Source organism: Agrilus planipennis, unplaced genomic scaffold (assembly GCF_000699045.2).
Source record: "Agrilus planipennis isolate EAB-ADULT unplaced genomic scaffold, Apla_2.0 scaffold3, whole genome shotgun sequence".
Taxonomy (NCBI): Eukaryota; Metazoa; Arthropoda; class Insecta; order Coleoptera; family Buprestidae; genus Agrilus; species Agrilus planipennis.
Genome location: NW_020442460.1, coordinates 1,228,077 through 1,247,117, shown reverse-complemented (window position 1 = coordinate 1,247,117; position 19,041 = coordinate 1,228,077). Strand labels below are relative to the sequence as shown.

The 19,041-nt window shown below is 35.8% G+C and overlaps 1 protein-coding gene across 4 annotated transcripts in view; it reads right to left on the bottom strand.

The window, feature by feature from the left end:
- The window catches only part of LOC108742399 (protein Dok-7), a 224,798-nt gene that overhangs the window by 69,416 nt on the left and 136,341 nt on the right, over positions 1-19,041 (bottom strand). For 2 of the 4 annotated variants that reach the window (XM_018477617.1, XM_018477625.2), the window contains exon 2: positions 2,049-2,094. The exons of the other annotated variants lie outside the window; for them this stretch is intronic. In XM_018477617.1, coding sequence (XP_018333119.1) covers positions 2,049-2,094 — 46 coding nt within the window. The remainder of the gene's footprint in view (positions 1-2,048; positions 2,095-19,041) is intronic. 4 annotated transcript variants of the gene reach the window in all.

The following is a 19,041-nucleotide window of genomic DNA, read 5'->3' as shown; positions in this document are numbered from 1 at the left end:
TTAATGGTACATCATTTTAAAATTTGAGTATTCCTCCATTTTCCTACCAACTTGCAGCCATGTTGTTAAGTAAACACTGAGATGCATACGTGCCATCCGGTCAAATGTTCATTAAGAAAGAATCCGGACTGTAGAGTGGTGGATGACGATAAACACCTGTAATTTTCTGATAGAAAATTAACGATCCCTTGATTCCTATCTATACTTTCACGATTTTTTTATATACTCGAAGCTCCTCGAAAGTAATACTGGTAAGTATTTGGAGACCTTACTTTTGGGATTCAGATTTTATTTAATATGCCCAACGTTTTCTTCTAATTAAAATTACGCGTTTTTTCATAAATAAAAAAGTAATGCATAGAAGATACATTTTATATTACTAACACATTTACTTTTTAAATCAGTTACATATGTTTAGTAGAGAATCCAATCGATATCATTGAACTCGATTTTATTGGAGATCTAGAAAGAATGTCTGTTGTGCTATATTGACCGAAAACAATGCAAGTAATAAAAACGAATGATCGAGGGTCAAAGGTTAACCTCAGTTAAGTGTTTTAAGGGAGATGGAACGTTTAATATGGTAAACAATGCCTGTTTTAAATGTAACAATAACATATAATTTTGAAATCGCAATTCATTCAAAATACTGGTGTGCAAGGGAAGAGAAAGTAGAAAAAGAGCGAATATAAATATAGGAGACGAAAAATTAGATGAAGTGGCCGATTTTAGGTATCTAGGAAGTCAGATAAATCAGGACGGAAGGAGTAGCAGGGATATAAAGTAGAGGATAGCGCAGGACCGATTCGCCTTCAATAAAAAGAAGTCACTTCTATGCTCGCGAACGGTTAATTTAGAACTTCGAAAAAAGTTGTTAAAGGTGTATGTTTAGAGCACGTATGGGTGCGAAACATGGACAGTGGGCGCGCCGGAAAAGAAAAGGTTAGAAGCGAAATGTGCTGTTACAGGCGAATGATGAGGATATCGTGGATAGAGATGGTTAGAAATGAAGTGGTATTAGAATGAATAGGAGAACAGAAGACTCTATGGAAGTCAATAAGAAATAGGCGAGATAGGTTAGTGGTCTAGTCAGAAACATATTAGAAGCAGAAATGGTAGTTAGGAGGGGTAGAGGTAGACTTAGATTAGATTACAGTTCGCAAATAGTTAAGGTTGTGGGATATTCTAGATATAGGGAAATGCGAATATTAGCTCAGGATAAGAAGTAGTGGAGGTGCGTGTCCAAGCACTCTTAGAACTGACTCCCTTATGATGATGATGAAAATATTACACTTCATTTTAAAAGTTGAATGTTTCTTGATGAATCTGCTAACGCTTTAGAAAAGTGCTTGAATATAACTTTAACCTTTGGAGCAACTTTAATTTCCGTATAATTCATAATTAACTAGTCAAAGTAGCTTAAATATATATGTATTACTGTTCGCAAGTGGTTAAAGATATGGGTTGTTCAAGATTTAGGGAAATGCAAAAATTAGCAGGAAAGAGTGGAGGTGCGTGTTTAACCAGTCTTAGGACTGACGACCTTATTACTTCATTCAATAACGTTTTGATAAACACATATGTATACAAGTACACATTTCATCACCTGGAAATAACATACTAAGAATTTTTAATTTTTCTCTTAACTGCCTTTGCAAGTACCGCCTAAAATACTTGTACCTATTCAAGAAGGTAGTAGATACTTAATATTGTTAGTCTAATAACCAACCCAAAATATTAATCCAGGTGTGATTAAAACATCTATTTTATTATTTACTTCAAATTAAAATAAAGAAACTCATCACAGTCACTTAAAGACTTAAGGACCAGTAATTATTTTTGATTATGTTCTACGTACTATTACACAAATTCTGAGTCGCTTAAAATCGATCTCATCTCCCCGAATTTGACATAGGATAATTTGTGACAGTTACAACGTGTACAAGAACAACATCCTGCAATGAGTTTATTAAAAGCAGCGCCAGTTCAATAGGTCTTCAGCCGGCTGTCAAGCCGTTGACGTCAAACAATTATTTACTGTTAATTACCTGCAACTGGGGACAATTTTCTGACGACACACCACCTCGACTTCCACTGAAAAACGAAAAAGAAAATAATACTTTTATTAACGATGAAGAACGGGACGCTTGATCTCTTGTTAAAAATTATAATTTTGTGCCTTTTAATTAGCAAAGGTAACTAAGCGTAATGCCTTTTGTCTACTGCTCTCTGTTAATCACTCTTTCTCGATGTTTAACTTTATAGCTGCCGACAGACTTCAAAAACGATTTTATTAGTAATTTTCGAATAAAACGTTTTTGCTCTCTCCAAAAAAAGGCATGATAAAACATGAAAGATCGCTTTTCAGAAAATAACATTATAAATTATACCCTACCACCAGACTGTAATTAAATTTACATGCAAAAATAACAAATACATAATTGATTTTTCAATGTTTGAAAAGATTATTTAACTAATACAGTAAAAGTTCCTTATTCACGGTTTCCTTATTGGCGGGTGAAAAAATTGCAACCCAGTTCCTGTATTCGCGGTTAAAAATTTCATTATTCGCGGTTGCAATCGGTAAACAGAAAAGGATTCGGTGTCATTTATTAAGGGGATTGACCGCAATAGACCGCTCGTGCCTAGTGTGAATTTTTCCGAAAACATGGGTTTCTATTCTAAACATTGTGATTTAACGCTGCGAGATAAATATCTAATTTTTTGTATGGTAACAGACAAAGGTTCACACTAACTCAGTACGTTTTTGGTTTTCAATAATACGGTCATTAAAAGCTTTTACAAGTGCTTAAAGTTGATGCTTCTTGTAAGAAACGTATTTTCAATAGAAATTAGAAAATTTAAAAATGGCCTTCGACATGCTTTAGAACAAAGCTTTATCTATCTTACTACAAAATTTTAATCCTCTGTTTCAAGTATTACACTCATGATATCTAGAACCGATAAGCATGTTTAATTTAACCGAGTAGAAAAGGATTGGGTGTTATTTTTCAACGTATCAGCATCTTTTGAGTACTGTTGGCTCTTGCCGATGCGACTTTTATAAAAGATTTAACCGAGTGGACTAATTTCAAATGTCAAAACAAGAAAAAATCACTAAATCTTTTTAAACTCTTGTAACGATTAATTTTGATTGCGAATTTATCAATACATTGATTTTATTTTGATACATATTGGTTTTATTTTGGAATCTTAGAACGTATCCCCTATGATTCCATACTAGTTACCATTCCATATCCACGGTTTCTATATTCGCGGCATATTTATGGAACGTATACCCCGCGAATAAAGAGCTTTTACTGTAGTTACGTTTAAGCACTGCTTATGTTGAAAGGATCGATTTTCATCTGAGAATTCAATGTCTACAATCCTGATCTTCATTGCTCCATCAAATCTTCAATGTCTAAAATTTAGTCGTACCACAATGCCCTTTATTAAGATATTAAAGTACTAAAGGTACTGTTTCAATTTGACTTAGACAACTGATAAAAAATGGCGACCATAAGCGTCTAGTGACGACCATGTCTGACGAGGTTTAGCGGTCAATATATAAATGAACCCACAACTAGCAGAAAACCTGAATATAGTATTTTTTATAAGAAAGTCATAATGATCCAAATAATTCCAAAGTTTTAAAAAAACTAAAACTTTTGGGTATTTCATTCCCACCAGCCAGTAATGCTGGTGGGCGGGCAGTCCCTCCGGACTACGCCGGAAGGTAGGGCGGAAGGCCCTCTTAAGTCTGCCTTCAGGAATCGTGGGAATGGGTGGGTGGTGGTTCGGGTGAGAAAGTTGAGACGGACGAAATGAAGACAGAAGAGAATGAAAGATTATCTGTGGAATATTACTGCCCCAGCATTTACCTAAGTAATCCAAGGAAACCAGAGAAAAACTTGGACCAAGGCAGACGGACCCGGAATCGAACCGGCGACCTCCCGAATGCTAAGCTATGGTCTAAACCTCTAGGTCATGCCGCTCAGTCCAAAGCTTTAACAAAGCTGGAAACATTTGGAGTAACTTAAAGAGTTAATGAACAGGATAAGTGGACAAGACCTGTTTCTTGATTCAGAACTGACCGATGTCTAATACAGATATATATATAATTAAGTAAATGTATTGTTTTTTCCTTGAGTAATGTAATACATTTTGCAGATGTTGGCATTCGTCACTTAATATGACCAAAGATCAATATCAATTTAGTGAGTTTTTGCCTTTCCACACAAGGCCCATCACTCGGTGTTGATGACGAAGCAAAAAGATGGATATGACAGTCAAGTTACTTATGTCATATTATCAAAATATAGATCAGACTTTCTTGCTGATGATCTCGACAAAAAACCGCTGGTCGCACAGCAAGACCCCAACCAGAAAACGAGCACCAGACGGAGAGGCTCTTTTTATCCCGCTCAACAAATCCTGACGGATGGCAGCGGCAGCAGCTTGTCTGGATGAAAAAAAAAAAAGAGCAGGACACGTTTGCATCGACTGTGACGCTGAATACGGTTCCTTTTCAATAAATTCGTTTCTATAATTTAGTTAAACTGAGTAAGCGAGATTCTTTATCCAATGTAAAAAGCACCTAAAATTTAATATCAAAACAACTGACAGATAATCTTCTGTTATAAGACTTCTAACTTCTATTACAGCTTTTGAAAATAGAAAGACCTACAGGGTGAGAATGGCTGTTTTAATAAAATGAAGACGAAAGATTTGTTTGAATTAGTTGTTTATCTATATGTTTTTGATTACTTCTCTGTTCCTGATTAATTTTGGACTATAACTCGATTTTCAAGTCTTTTAATATTGCAAAGCCTATTTTTCAGTGAAGACTTTAAGTTATAGATACAGTAGAACCTCGATAAAATAAAGACCAAGGGAAACGTAAAATAATTTAAGTTATTGAGGTTTTCTATTAAAGCTTTAAAATTATGGATTTCCAGTGACTTAGCAAACACTTCAGCTTTTTCCTTTAGTATAGGTCCACTAACACTAATGTTTCTGTCTAAACCATGTTAATAAGCATTTTTATAAATTAGGAAATTCAGCAATTCTTCGTCTTTTACATAGAAAACTTTCTCTCGATTCAAACCACTTTTCACTGCTTACTGAGGTGCGATGCCCAAATTATTCGTTTAAGTTATAGAGGGTTTTATTTTAAATAATAAAGGTTTTGGACTCCGAGGGGAAGGGATCACAAAATTTTATGAATTTATAGAGGGTATTACGTTATCAAGGTTCTATTATATATCATTACGTTATGACTTCGCGTAGGAAAAATTTCCATTGAACTTCAATGGGAATCAATGGAAAATTTGTAAATTCCATTCAAAACCATTTGGCATAAATGGAAAAACAATTGTTTCCATTTTGAATAATTTGAATGGAAAAGTTTTATTTCCCAAAAAATTTCAATGAAATAATTAATTAAGAAATGAAATATTTTTTGGTTTTTCAATTATTTATTTATAAAATCTGTTTCGTTACATGGATTTTAGTTTCATCAGTCTCGTTCGAAACGATTAACAATAGGTGTGATTAATGTTTGTNTGCGTTCAGCTAGAATTCTAATGGAAATCCAATTCGTCCCATTGGCAATTCTCTACAATGGAAATTTTTTCTACGGGTTACGAAGGCGGAATAAAGATAGAAAATGTAAGTTTCTTCTACTATTTTGGATTTGAGCATTCAATACTCCAACATTTACTTTTCATTAACTTTCGTACAGTTAAATGTTAATCCCTATAGGAACACAAAAAATTATTTTGTGTAATTGCAAAATCATTTGTGGGGCAGTCATTCCCGGCGCTACGGATTTCCCAATTTAAAGATAACATTTCTTTTGGAAAGCTCCACAGGACTCAGCGCCGCTTTAATTAAACCGACACAAATTAAGTACACTTTTTTGAAGCAGTTCGTTGCAAATTTTTTTGTACACGATAACAAAGACCCAGTAACGAAAACGACTTCATTTACACCACAAACGGTTGCCGGCTAACGACATTACGATAAGCAACGTGCAAACAGAGCCGTCGCCGTAGTAGTTGTAGCATACGATGGAGTACAGACTGCAAATGCAGTTTCCTCCTTCGTATCCCGTGGACCATGTCGTTGCGAATCCACGGGCCTGAGGCTGTACGTATAGAAGGCAACGGCGCGGGTAATTTAATTTCGAAATAAGTCTTCCCGAAACGACACGCTATCACCAGATATGAAAAGGGGCAAGTAAGCGAAATGCCCAAGGAACGGTCTTACAATGGAGAAGAACTGTAGGAAACGAAGGAGAGAATATCGAAACTGCTGAAGCGATAAAAATTAAAAACACCTGCCCTTCTTTGTATTAGATAAGTAAAGAAAGTCTGTCGTTACGAAGTCGATGAAGTAACTAGAAAACACAACCGCAATACATATATTTTCTAAATGTTCTGTTCGCTTGTTATGGATACTTTTATGCTTACATCTGACGCTTCTCTAAATTACCCATTGTATATAAAAATTTTTTTTACAGTTCAAGAAACAAATGCGATGGATTATTCCATTTTAATGAACAATACTTGTTTGTGTCACTATAGTTTCCAACTATCTTTTATTGATTAGGAAATAGGATTTACATAAACTTGGAAAGCTAACGAATAATAACAGAATCAATAAAGAATGAATAGATATTTCTTCCATGGTATTGGGATCCGTCAAATGGGAGGAGCCTAAAAACATGGCGCCGATTAGGGAAAATTTATCGTAGTTCCTATAGTGTACCGTGCAACTTCCAAGTTTTTAAATTACGATAAAATGATAAGTATTGACACAATATGTGATTGGGCTGACACAAAGGCTCAAAAAGGAAATTTCGTTGAAGGTGAGCGTGTTTTTAATGCCAATACAAACTTCCGATTTAAAAAGTGATTCACGTTATATAATTGGTGCGGTGATTCTGGGTGATTTCAGCAATATCATATTAATGACTTGCACGTGCAAAGCCGACTTAAGAGAACGTTGCAAACACATTATTGCAACTTTGCTGTATTGCAGCAGGTAGGTTCTTAACCTCAAAATACTTATATCGTATCATTAGAATTGTGTTAAATCAATTACACAGGAATAAATAATTTCTCACTTTATAATTTTAGTATGATTCTAGTTTTAAATATTAAGGTTATGGCTGATGGTAAATACTTGCTGAAATATAATCATGTGCATTAAAATGACGTGAACAAATTTTTATTCCGGAATTCACTTCTTTGATACCTACTGCTTTCATCCAAGCTTCTATTAGTTTACTTTTTTCTCTAATTTTCCGAATATATTTTTTACATAAATAAAACGGTTAGTTTTTATTGGAAAGCAGTTAACGTAGGTAAAGAGTGAAGATGTATGTCTGAAGTGCTACTGCAGCTTTTCACTGAACACATTAACTTTTTATTTGATTTAACTTTAGAAGAAAACTTCGTCGACTCCATCATCAAAAAAATTTTTACTTTTTTAACGTGTTTTATTATTTTAATAAACAATTTTACAATTTGCGTGCACAGTTCCTATGTAAATTTTTCTCTCATTCGAGTTATATATTTTGTCACCAGATGGTGTATGCCCAATACTTGCGACCTATCTTTTACAAGTGCCGGCCAACTTCCTCCATATTCAACAAATACGATTCACGCATAGAAACTTCGCTACAGATTTTCGTTGTTGGAGGAGTAGAATTGATAAATTACCAGTTTATTAATTGGAACTTGTTCAGGAAACGGAAAATCAGAAGTGGTAGTTGCAAACGTTGGGCAGACAGGCAGTCAGTGGTTCTTGTTCTTTATTCGCTTTGGCCTCCAATAAATTACGATTTACCCTCCGATAGTATCTGTGCCACTGCCCTCCGTCGATATCCCACCCCCAAGGCCAACGCGCTGCTTTCCACCGTCGGTCGTTTCGCCCGCTTGATGCTCCCGCTAGCGTCAAGGGCCATCCATCCATCTTTTTCTCGGTCCCAGTTGTTTGCCACGTTCCCTCCTTTCATTTTTCATTACTTTTTCTCGCCAAGATGAGCTTAAACGGGACCGAAACCATAAGCTGTTCTCTAGAGGATTTTATTCACTGCGAGCTACGTATATCCGTTTTATAACGGTAACACTTTAAAGGAGTTTATTCGAAATTTTATGAATACCAAAACATGAAAATGTTCGCCACAAGAGACGAAGATGGTGGGTACTACCTAGCTAACAGAGAATGTAGCCTCCATTAAATCATTTACTTTTAAAAGCCACTTTATTTGTTTTGACGGATTCCCTTTCAGTTAAAAAGAGCGTCACTTATTATGTGAACTCTTAAACATGATTCAGATTGTCAAACCTGACATTTTATTAATTCGCTCTCCAAATATATTTACTTAAGCTTTCTACATAGAGAAGTACTTACTAAATTCTATAGATACGTCGGAAATACCATAGTACTTTCACCTTTAATGTTTCACTTAAACTTATAACAAAACTAATTACTGTGGCTCAAATACTCCATTCATGACAGCATGAAGGTCATGACTTTATTAAGGGTTGAAATGTCTAAGAGAACGAAAATCTCCTTCAAAATAATTCTGTTTAATTGCATGTCACCTGTCAATCCTAATATTCCACAAGGCTGTTTCCGCTGAAAGGTTCTTTTCAATTTCTTAGCACATGGCATGGCTGATGGTGGTGCTGTTGCGGTAGCTTATTCGTAATCGACTCTGTAGTTAGCTAAGCATCCAAGTTTCTTTAGCAAATTAATTTCTGTATAAGTCAACTAACTACGTTCCCCAGAAACGGGCCCCTAATAGAAATAATAAATTCCGAGATGGAGTCTGCAACTCAAAACTTTTACCGAGCGAAAATTCTATCGCGGCTTGATCTCCATCAGTCGAAAATGCATAAATAATACTGAAGAATAACTAACTCCATTCTGCTAAATTCGGAATAATTTGAAACACTGCAGTCGGGTGGTCTTTTCTTTCGCATTCCCACCGAATGATCACGATGAGAAATTTTGAGCAGTTCATTACTGGTAGCCTTTTCATAGTCAACATTTCCTAAATGACGCCGCTGTTTGAGACGGTTGATGATTTACTCTACAGTGGCGGCGCACTATTCTCAACCACACAGGACGGCTATCAGCATCATCATAAGGTCGTCAGTCCTAAGACTGGTTGAAAACACACCTCCACTCCTTCCTATCCTGAGCTAATCTTCGCATTTCCCTAAAACTAAAACATCCCACATCCTTAACTATTTGCGAACAATAATCTAATCTAGGTCTACCTTCACCCTTCCTAACTTCCCTTTTAGCCTCTAATATGTCTCTGGCTTCCATAGAGTCCTCTGTTCTCCTATTCGTTCTAATATCTCTTCATTTTTTACCTTCTCTATCCAGGGTAACCTCATCATTCGCCTGTAACACCACATTTCGAACGCTTCTAACCTCTTCTTTTCTGCCGCGTCCAGTGTCCATGTTTCGCATGTTTCCTTCTTTTTTCTTTTTGTTTCACATTGCTCATCAATATCCCTGATGATTCTCCCAATGTGCCTAATTGATGACAACACATCGATACAAGACAAGACAGAGTACAGTTCCAACACAAAATTATGCAACATTCGTTTTGTCGATAGACGTTATTAAATCTAGAATACCGAAACGTTTGCATTTAAGCTAGGAACACAACAGTACAATCCAGAATAATTAAGTTCCAAGGCCCCTACATCCAGGTCTACGCCACTGGACCATTTTACAAGCGCCGAGCTATACGCCACTTTAAATGTAGATTTAATTTCCAATGCAGACGATAATGGCGAACGAGAATAGCAGCGGTAGAGTAAGTTTCGGTCCAAATTAGTTGGTGCAGTTTGTTGTGCCACAGAAAGAATGGAAACAATAAGGAGAATGCCGATTGTTCGCTTACCATCGCTGTCTTTTTGTTGGGGTTGAATACGACCGGAATGATCTCACTAATTCATCGTTAATTTGTCCGTTCAATTTGGTAGCGGTAGTAGCTGGTGGTTCGTAGTGCGGACATCTATCTATAGGGTTGTTCGGAAAGTCATTTCGTTTTTTTTTGTGGAAATGAAAGACAGTTTTCGTATAATAAACAAATACTTTATTAAATTATATATTGACCGTTCTGGTCCAACACCTTTTGCCATCTTTCTGGTAGTAGCATAATTCCACGCTCATAAAATTTTCGGTCTTTGCTGGCAAAAAACTGATCGAGGAGGTTTTTGACCTCCTCATTTGAGGTGAAGGTTTTGCAGTCTAAAAAATTTTGGAGTGACCGGAACAAATAATAATCCGATGGTGCCAGGTCTGGAGAATATGGTGGGTGTAGCATTGTATCCCATTCAAGCTGTAAAAGCTTTTGGCGAGTGACCAAACTTGTGTGAGGTCTCGCGTTGTCTTGGTGAAACACTACACCTTTCCTATTGATTAGTTCTGATCTTTTCTGTTAAGTGCATCTTTCAGTTTGTCCAGCTGATGACAGTAGACTTCCGAATTAATCGTTGTGTTATCCGGTAAAAGCTCTAAAAAACGATTCCTTTAAAATCCCACCAAACAGACAGCATCACCTTTTTTTGGTGAATATCGGCTTTGGAAATGGTTTGAGCCGGTTCATCTTTTTTGCTCCATGACCTCTTGCGTTTGACGCGAACCAGTTCTGGCACTGGCGTACTGTCAACACACCTTCTCCATACACATCAGTAAATTTGTTTCTGGCATGAACAGCATTTTTACCCTTTCTGTAGTAAAACAGTAAGATATGTCGAAAATGCTGCTTATCGCTCTCCATATTTAAAAGGGCACCAACCAAAAACTACTGCGTAGAATTAATTGGAATTTTTCACACACAAGCCTTGCTATATGAGCTCTCAAAGCATATAAAAATTATACGGCTTAAATGTGAAGTTGGGTGCAAAAGAATACAATTAAATCCTCTGTCGGGAAAAAACGAAATGACTTTCCGAACAACCCTATATTATTGGAAACGAACCAAATGGGTGCAGGAAAATGAATAAAATTGGTAGTAGGTGTTCTATTTTCTAGTTACTTACTAGTGACAAATACAACGATTCGGACTTTAATTTAATCAATTATTTTCGTTTGTAAACTGCTTGTTACGTATGTGTATGTGTTATATGTATGTATGTTTTATACCATGGAAGGTAATTATTATTTTGCCGCGTATGCAATTTCTGGTCTGTTGCAACTTGCTCTTGGTACACTTATTAATTTATTATTACGCTCCAAGCGATAATTTCACTATAATGATAGGTACCGTAAATAGTTTGCTACATTACGAGATTTTATAATTACTATATACCTAGTAGGCAGGTATTTATTAGAAGTTAAACTGAATGTAGGTAGATGTTTTTACTAATAATAAGGCCAGATACATAATACTTATTGTTAAAGCATATCCAATTGACTAAGTTTTTAACTATTCTTAAAAGAACGACTACATGTATTTAAAGTGTTCCGAAACTAGTGATCATGGACTCTTATGTAATATATATTCTGGTTAGTTTTATTGTAAATTAGCTCCAACATCACGTTCGTAAAAAGGGAAAAATACCTTTTCCTTGACCACAGAATAATAAATGGCTAAGAACCTTAGCACGATATAGAAATTTGTTAGATCAAGATCCTTATATCCATACTGGAATACAAATACAGTCGGATTTCACCTATTTGTCAAAATATAAAAAATAATATACAATGTACAATATTAATCTGCAATACTGAATATACGGGTAACATAACTTTCTTTTTGCAATATATATGTTACCGGAAATGTATGAAATCTAGGAATTGTATACAATTCCTAGTAAATGTATACAATTTTTGAAGCTATTTAGGAAATCTACAAAATATTGTTTCAAAGATTTTTTAATACACACGTATTCCTAGGAATTGTATGAAATTCCGATGTTGAACTAGGAAATGTGTAAAACTAATGCTTTCTGTGAATAAAATACTCTAACATATCAGCCAGCCTCCGACGGGCAGGGGAATTAAATAATCTCCAATCTCTCATAAATATTTATAAAACAACAATATTTTATACATTTCCTAAATAGCTTCGAAAATGTATATATTTCCTAGGAATTTCATAGAATTCTTTTATACATTTCCGGTAGCATATACAAATAGTCATGACCTACGATTTCCCACCTTATTACAAGCACTCCACACGATATAACCTACAATTCTCGAACGTTGCTCATATTCTATTTCAGCTAAGGTTAACCAGACTGCCACGTGCTGATGAGATCTAAGGAGGAGTTCCACGTCTAACAGTTTCGATAGAACGCTGACCAAAAATATTTAAATATTGTCTTCTATCTAAAGAGTCAGATAATTTACGATTGAAAAGTGCGAAGGACATAAAACAAAAGAACAAGATCGAGACTGTACTTGCGATTGGTTAATTTGGAAATTCGAAAACATTATTAGATATCTAAGGTGTATGCTTGGAGCACGACTCTGTGCGGGTGATAAACATATATGAGGGGCGCAAAAGAAAAGAAATAGCTAGAAACGTTTACACGTATGTTAAAAATATTCTGGATGGAGAACATTGGAATGAGGACACACCGGAGAAAGTAAAAGAACAGAGGGAGGAGCTGTCCAAGTGAACACGGAAAAGGACACGTAGGATACTAGAACACCTTCTGAGACATGAAGCAGAAATTCATCATAGTCATCATAAAATCATCAGTCTAACGACTGGACACTTCCACCACTCCTTTCAAACCTGAACCAATTTCCGAACTTCCTTTACAGTTATAAGATAGAACATCCCACATTCCTTACTATTTGCGAACAGTAAACTAATCTACGTCTTCTCCTACCCCTTTTAACTTCTATTTTTACTTCTCATGTCTCTAACCCTTCTTGATTCAGAAGTGCCGACCTTATGAGAAAGATGAGGTGTTAATTTTAAAGAAGATTTATCGTTTCTTTAGCCAATATTCCAGGTAGTACCTACGCTTATAGCTGTTGTAGATTCTCAGTTATAACGATTGACAGAGAATGCACATGTGGAAGATATATTAGTAACTTAATCAGCATATTTGACGACAATAACAGTGCGAAGATCAAAAGTTTTCAGCGTCAACGTAACTGTTAATAATGTAAATTGAAAAGTAGACGCCTCAAGTCTTGTCTATAGCAATTACTAAATGGGTTGTTGTAATGTTACTTGTACTATATATCTGTTGTGCACTGAAAGTTTTCGGAAAAGTATTCCTAGCGAGTGTTAATTAATTCAGCAACCTTGTAGAACGTTTAATTCTATTAACCGAGAGAGGAGAGCATCAAAGAAAGTGTTTATTTTGCAATTATTTATTCAAGGTGTTTTGCGAGCAACAAAAATTATGTTTCCATTAGACACGAATTTCGTTTTACACTAATCGATTTTTCAAGGATCATCTCGCTACCTTGCAATTCAATTTTTATTTTATATGCCTATACCTGTTGACCTTTTCGAGTAAAATATCAACTTGTGTGCATAATAGATGTAGATACAAACAACCAAACAACTTCATTAACATTAAGAAAAATAGAACCAATATGGAGTTACCTTTTACAAATAACAATGGCCACCTAACCTGTTGTCTTTATTTTGAAGACGACTCGTAGAAATGTGATTTATAATAATTGTTACATACCAAATTAGCAAAGACCAAGTAACTTTTAACTATTGCAGTTAAGGTTATGCCAAATTTACTTAAAAGTATGTCAATATTTTAGTGTATAATTCAATTACTCTTTCTAAAACGTGACTTTTGGATTTATTGATAGATTGTTAAGGCGCATTGAACTTTTTGCTTTGTATATGCAACAGGTAGTTATGCATATATTAGATACGTGATACGTATGACATTCCTATTCCGCTTAATTGTAAAACTAGAAACTCGAATATTCCACCTGATGAAAAAAAATCACAAATAAATTTTATTGGCAAATAAAGCAGATAAATTTTGTGTATACCTAGAATAATTTTGCGATAAATTTTAATCCTTATATCAAGTTCCAGGATTTTCAAACGGTAATCTTAAAAGAACAATAGTTAAGCGAAACCAACGGATTTAATTCTCCTTTCTGGATAAGTTTATTATAAGATTATATCTTAAAAGACTGAACAATCAACTCATATCTCTTGGGACAATAGGCTAACATTATTTTAGCAAACATTTATTTAGCTTTCGTCTTACGCTATTAATTAGGAAAGATAACGTTCAGGTATTGTTAAGATTTCAGAATAAGGCTCTTCGAGTATGAGTACAAAAATTACTTCTAATTGAGTATCAAGAAAAGAGATTTACTGACTTCTCCTAATAAAAGTGTAGAGTAATATTCTTTATTATGTTGTTTCAAATATTATTACGAGCTATAAACGATCCCGAAAATCCCCTAAAATTATTCCGCATAATATACATACATCATATGTATTTACGGTATAAGCGCTTAAGAGCCTATTAAGTGGTTTCGGATTATCCGTCTTTGCGAGGATCCAAAGTGACCTGTTTGATAGTTTGTGGCTGTTTGTAGCCTAAAATCGATATACGCGGGCAATTAACCTGTCAAAGAGACTAAACTGATTTATACCTGAACCATCGAAGCGATATTAAATAAAGACGAATCTACAGGAACCTCTTGTGACAGATAAATCTGCTAAGTTATAAATAAAGGTCCATTTGGTGGCTCTTCGCGAATTTCTTAAAACAAAAGAAAAAGTTGCTGCATGTTTTTTTCGTTAGGGACAATTCAAAACACCAAGATCCATACTGTAAGATATAAAGACTAATGTATGTTATAAAACAGAAAAAAGTAAGAGTGAAAGATGTTGATTAGATGTACGAAGTCCATGGTTCAGACTTCTTAAGTAAACGAAGAAGCAATGATACAAAGTAGGCTACTAGAGGGCTAAGTTCCAAAGTTAGGTTAAGGTTTCTTATATGATGGCCGTGTATCCAATACTTAACTAGAATTTATAGAGGGCATGCCCATGTGGTATGCGGGCCTCATGTGGCTGATGACGGGCATGCCGATATAGGGATATCCCAGTAGATTCCTCATGAAAATCCCACCAAAAACGTGGTGATACTAAAATGAGGATTGCTTTATGGGTTTTCCATACGGGTCTTAAGGGCCAAACCTATCATATGTATAAACTTACAATTAAATCTACCTTTCGGGGGCTCGATGAGGCAAACCCGTTTGAAAATACTCTCGGTAAAATGAAAAACTTATAATAATAATCCCCTTACCCAATTATGTCGTCGTTTCAATGCAATCTTTTACGTTTGCAACGAACCAACAAGTGTACTTCCTGATATTGTTATTGTAAAACAACTAAAACCAGACGCATCAGGTCGAACAACAGAAAAACGATTGCAATTTAAAGTATTATTGACTACAAAACAGCCTAATAACATAATCTTACTTAAAAGCAAACAAATTTTACAAATAACTTATGTATGTATATATTGTATTTTTTTTCTTTAATAATAAAATTTATTTTTCCAAAAATTTCTAATGGGGTAGCAATAATTTTTCCTTGCGGGGGGCACATGAAGCATTCCTGGTGATGCGCAAGTGCGGCATGGCGTTATATGCCCCTTCCTTGTCCTAGGGGTCAACCTCATGGGGCCCACAAGAGGTAGTGTGGCTATCCACTTAGAGACCGTACTTGCACCCGTCTCAAAATTCTAGTGGGGTTTTGGAGACAGAAGCAAGAACTTGAAACGAATCTATAGTACATAGTGGATGTTACGGCGGCAATTTAAAATCGTTGAACGCGATTGGCCAGTTTGGGACGCCATATTGTCATTGTTCTTTTTCATTTAATATCAAAGAAGTCTGCCCCGTGACCCGTCTGCAAGCAGCAAACTACAATGATTCGTTCAACTTGCAACATTCCAACGATACGAACCTTACGAGGTATAGGTACATATACAGGAGGTTTGGTTCAAATGATTTGTTTGTTATTTGCTGACTGGACACTCGAAACCAAGGATCCTGTTTTGAAGACATGAATGAACGAATATAATAAAAATGCAAAGAGAACGTTGTAACAAATACAGAAGAACACAAAACGAAAGAACGGCTGTGTGTCAATCTCGGTATTGTCAGCTGTCAATGTTCAATCGGATGCGTACTGCCTTTCTGCGTCTAAAGCTTCGTCAAAAAAAAGAGGAAAAGGCTTGACGGTGGAAGCATTTTGATTCTCGACTGAAGATTGATAAGCAAAAGAATCGACAAATCAAATTTTTAGTGAAAGCTCGAAGGACAACACTGATAGTTGAAGATCGCTCAGAATAAGATCATCACCATGAAGTTTCTATGAATGTGACTGAATATGGATAGATCATTCATTATATTTTAATTTTTTAAAAACCAGAAACTTAATGACAACATTTGCAGATGAAAAGTCTTCCATGGTTGCCTGAAAGGCCATGTGAAAGCGTTTAAAAGGCCATACATATGCAAATTAAGAGTACAACATTTTAAAATGCAGTAAATTAAGCTACTAAAACATGCTTAATATTCCTTACGCATGTTTGGAGGTATAATAAAAGTGACAGTAAGAAAACGGACTACAACTGAATTTATTACCGAAACTCAACGACGAAACTTCCACAATATTCATATCAGATTAGATCATTTGTAGAAATACCGACACTAAACCATGAATTATTTACTTGTAAATCGAAGAGTTCTAGGATTACTGTACATAACACATTAAAATTAATTTCGGTATCACATTATCATACGGATAATCGGCCCTTTTCCGAACAGAAGTCAGCGTGAAGTGCCCGTTCTTTAATCACCTGCCTAGTATGTGGCATTTTATTTACTTTCAAAGCAACGAATTTATTTCCCAAGTTGCCCTTGTTCAAATCGGGACTTCTGCTTGCCGGGGTGACAGCTGCCATTAGTCAAGGCTTGAAGTCAAGGTGGCCAACCGAGCTCTTCAATCTTAAATCCCTACTGCGGTTGTTTTTATTAGTTATTCAGGAATAACTTACACTCCCCAGTACAAGTTGATGTTAAATGTGTTCTAAAATACCCTGCGTGGAACCTGATGACAAAATTAAGACGTGGACACTGAAAAGGAAAAAAAAAGGGTCTATTCTTCTATTAGAATTTCCTTATGGTATAATACAAACCAAACGTGGAATATTTATTTAAATAGCATATTGAATAAGTTTTTCAAAACTTGCATCAGATATTTCAGACACGTATTCTACACAGAAAGCTTCAAATTGTGCAGCTATCATCACGCATAATTTGCAGAACATATATTTATGTAAATGAGTCATTTATTATGAGTAAATAATGCTGTGCAGTAGTTAATTATTTTCAGGAATGTTGACTATTACTGGTGAAATTTACGGATAATTACATTTGGCAAAATAAAATCTTCTTGTTAATTATAATGTAGTTCTGGTGCGCTAATATACAATGTGATTGAAGAAAAAGTCATTTGTGTTGTTACTGGGAATGCAAACAACTTTTGAATTAATGAGGAATAACTTTGTGGATGATAATTATGAATACAAACATTAGTTATTTAATATTCGTACACACTACCATTTGGCAAAGAAACTAAGGGTGTATGCGAATAAATTTTTTTTTCTATTTTCGTTTGTACCTTTATTGTGCTGAAGAGAACGCAATGCAGAACACTTATTTGAGGACTCCCGATTTCTAGTGGAATTGCCTCTAATGCCAGGGGGATGTTGAAAAGCCGCCCCCCGGAAGGTCTTTTCTTGGAGACCATAAAACGCTTCTTGCACTCTCCAAAATGAACACCTTTTCACAGCTATCACATTTTTATCTTAATAAATGTTCGCATCTTCTATACCGACGTCTCGTCCTTAATCATACAGGACTCTCCCGATGAAATATCTACCATATAATGGGTCATATTGATTAGTGGATCTGAGATCTTTCAATGTGGTCATAGAGTCGTTATGTTCCTGCTGGTGGGCGGTAGTCCCTCCGGACCACGCCGGAAGGTAGAGCAGAAGACCCTCTTCAGCCTCCTTTCAGGAATCGTCGGAATGGGTGGGTGGTGGTTCGGATGAGAAAAGATGAGAAGGACGAAATGAAGACAGAAGAGAATGAAAGATTATCTGTGGAATATAACTGCCCCAGCATTTGCCTAAGTGATCCAAGGAAATGACGGAAAACCTTAGACCAGGGCAGACGGACCCGGAATAGAACTGACGTACTCTTGAATACCAAACAATGGTCTAAACCAGGAATGTTACGGAGCTTCGACTCCGGTTCCGTTAAGTCGGCTCCGACACTTTTAAATCGAAGATTTTAATCGGAGGTCGAAGCATAACATAGCGGCGGCGCGGCGGCCTGTGTCGACTGTTATGAACACTCTATCGTCAATTATTTTTTCATTGTTTGTGTTTTATTTTATAATTGAAAATTGAAATGAATAAAATTTGATTAAATAATGTTTTATTTGTCCTTAAATAAGAATTTTTTCTCATGCCACCACTTCTGACCCTGCCTCCGACTCTGATTCCGACTCCGATAAAGCAAATTTAAAAACTCCGACTCCGCCTTCGGTTCCGATAAAACTACCTCCGTTACATCCCTGGTCTAAACCTCAAGAGCACGCCGCTCGGTTTTTTTTAAAATGTCCATAAAAAGAACTTGTAGGTATTCAGTTTTTACCTAGGGTAAAGTAAGGGATGTAATATGGACCCATGTATATGTTAACGGTTGGGCCGACCGTCCTCAATTCCTGAACAAGGCCCCGACATTCCGTTCTGCAATTCGATATCCTAACCGCCCAAAGGACACATGCATTCGCAGCTTGTAAAAAGGCATGAAGAACAGCACACAACGACTTCGTAAAACTAGCAGTAGCGCGTTCCGAAGAGCAACCTTTCAAGATGGAAATAACGAGTGACGCTGCCGATGTCGATGCGGTATAGTTGTCTTATATGTATGTGTATGGTGTATGGTGTATGTGGATGTACC